General features: G+C 33.6%; 1 protein-coding gene across 1 annotated transcript in view; it reads right to left on the minus strand.

The window, feature by feature from the left end:
* Positions 1 to 2,383, minus strand: part of LOC106011632 (alpha/beta-gliadin MM1-like) — a 6,734-nt gene extending 4,351 nt beyond the window's left edge. The window contains exon 1 of the mRNA XM_035969515.1: positions 2,126 to 2,383. Coding sequence (XP_035825408.1) covers positions 2,126 to 2,164 — 39 coding nt within the window. The 5' untranslated portion in view covers positions 2,165 to 2,383. The remainder of the gene's footprint in view (positions 1 to 2,125) is intronic.

A 2,383-nucleotide genomic window follows, 5' to 3' on the forward strand; every position in this document is an offset into this window, starting at 1 on the left:
CTCTAGAAATATTACTGTTTATTTTTTCTTACAGCGTGATTAGAGTGCCTTCTCCGAAGGCGAAGTGTCTTGATTTCGAAATTTCCCTGACATGCAGTTGAAAAAACGACATAAACAGGAAGCAAAAAGTTTCCATAATTTATTAAGTGTGTCACTTATAATGTCCTCTGGCTATAGCTTTTGAGAAACTGATAATTTCAGCTCCAATATAATAATATTCATCACAGCTTTTAGAGAGGTAAGGATCTCCTAAAAAATTCAATCATCACGCTTTTAGAAGGTAAAAGAGTAATCTCAAATGATTTACTACAGCACTTTGATGTAATACCTATTTATCTATCTATCTATCTATCTATCTATCTATCTATCTATCTATCTATCTATCTATCTATCTATCTATCTATCTATCTATCTATCTATCTATCTATCTATCTATCTATCTGTCTGTCTATCTATCTATCTATCTATCTATCTATCTATCTATCTATCTATCGATCGATCGATCGATCTATCTATCGATCGATCGATCTATCTATCTATCTATCTATCTATCTATCTATCTATCTATCTATCTATCTATCTATCTATCTATCTATCTATCTATCTATCTATCTATCTATCTATCTATCTATCTATTTATCTATCTATCTATCTATCTATCTATCTATCTATCTATCTATCTTTCTATTTACCTATTTATCTATCTATCTATACATCGATCTACCTACCTATCTGTCTTTCTTTCTTTCTTTTTTCAATATATCTATCTTTATTTATTTCTTTATATAGATACATCTATCTGTATTTATTTATTAATTTATTCAGTTATTCATTCCTTTATTTATTAATTTCATTTTGTTGTGTATATACATTATACATATATATATGCATATATATATATATATATATATATATATCTATCTATATATATATATATATATATATATATTTATTTATTTATTTACTTGGTATTGACGGGGAAATATGCTTACACATTGTACGCATAACCAGACAGACAGATATCATATTAGAGATATAATTATATATTCAACATCAAACAATTCACTGCAGCTTCCAATAAGGAAGGCAAATAATGTATCTCCTATAATTCATTACAGCTTTCAGTGAGAATTACATATTACCAGAAATAATTCACACATCCAAGCTTTTAGAGAGACAAAGAAATCACCTGAAATTATTCACTCATTACACATTATATTACAGAGACAAAACTCTGACCTCAAATAATTTGTTACTGTTTTAAGAGAGATATATTGCGATAATAACCATTTCATCTCAAATACTTAATTGACTCTTTAAGAGAGACACAGCTCACACCTCATCCGTCATAGCTTTTAGTTTTAGAAAGATTAAGAACGAACCTCAAATAATTCATGCTTCGTGTCTTTTAGAGAGACGAAGATCTCACCTCAAAATAATTCATAACCGTCTTTAGAGACACAAAGAACTCACTTTTAACAGTTCACCACATATTTTAGAGCTAAAACAATTCACATCAGCTTTAAGAGAAACAAATATTAATTCATTGCAACTTTTAGGGAGACAAAGACCTCACGTCAAAGTAATTCTTTATAGCTTTTAGACAGAGAGAGGGGAGAGAGAGAGAGAGATAGAGAGATGGAGAGAGAGAGAGAAAGAGAGAGAAGGGGGAAGTTAGAGAGAGAGGGGGAGAGAGAGAGAGATAGAGATAGAGGAAGAGAGGGGGAGAGGGAAAGAGAGAGAGGGGGGAGAGAGAGAGAGAGGAAGAGAGGGGGAGAGGGAGAGAGAGAGAAAGAGAGAGAGAGAGAGGGAGAGAGAGAGGGGGGGGGAGAGAGAGGGAGAGAGAGGGAGAGAGAGAGAGAGAGGGAGAGAGAGAGAGAGAGAGAGAGAGAGAGAGAGAAAGAGAGAGAGAGAGAGAGAGACAAAGATCTCACGTCAAAGTAATTCATTACAGCTTTTAGAATGACGAAAATGATCTCATGTCAAAGTAATTCATCACAGCTTTTAGAATGACGAAAATGATCTCATGTCAAAGTAATTCATTACAGCTTTTAGAATGACGAAAATGATCTCATGTCAAAGTAATTCATCACAGCTTTTACTTTTAGAGAAACAAAAGTCTCACCTCCAACATCAGGATCACGTATAGGCACCTTCGATCCATTATTTCAGTCTGGCCAAGTCCCTTGTTAGGTTTTTTCTATGATTCACTTTCACCTGCAAGGAATAATTTAAAACTCGGTCAGATCAGCCTTTATCTTTTCTTCACCGTAAAAGGGGAACCGAAGATAAACTGCTGTTGATGAATGGTGCGATGAAGACAATGCGTTAAGCTTTAGAGCTTTGAGTGAGATAATCTCAAGATGGACCGCTCAACTGCACC

This window comes from Aplysia californica, unplaced genomic scaffold (assembly GCF_000002075.1).
Source record: "Aplysia californica isolate F4 #8 unplaced genomic scaffold, AplCal3.0 scaffold00152, whole genome shotgun sequence".
NCBI lineage: Eukaryota > Metazoa > Mollusca > Gastropoda > Aplysiida > Aplysiidae > Aplysia > Aplysia californica.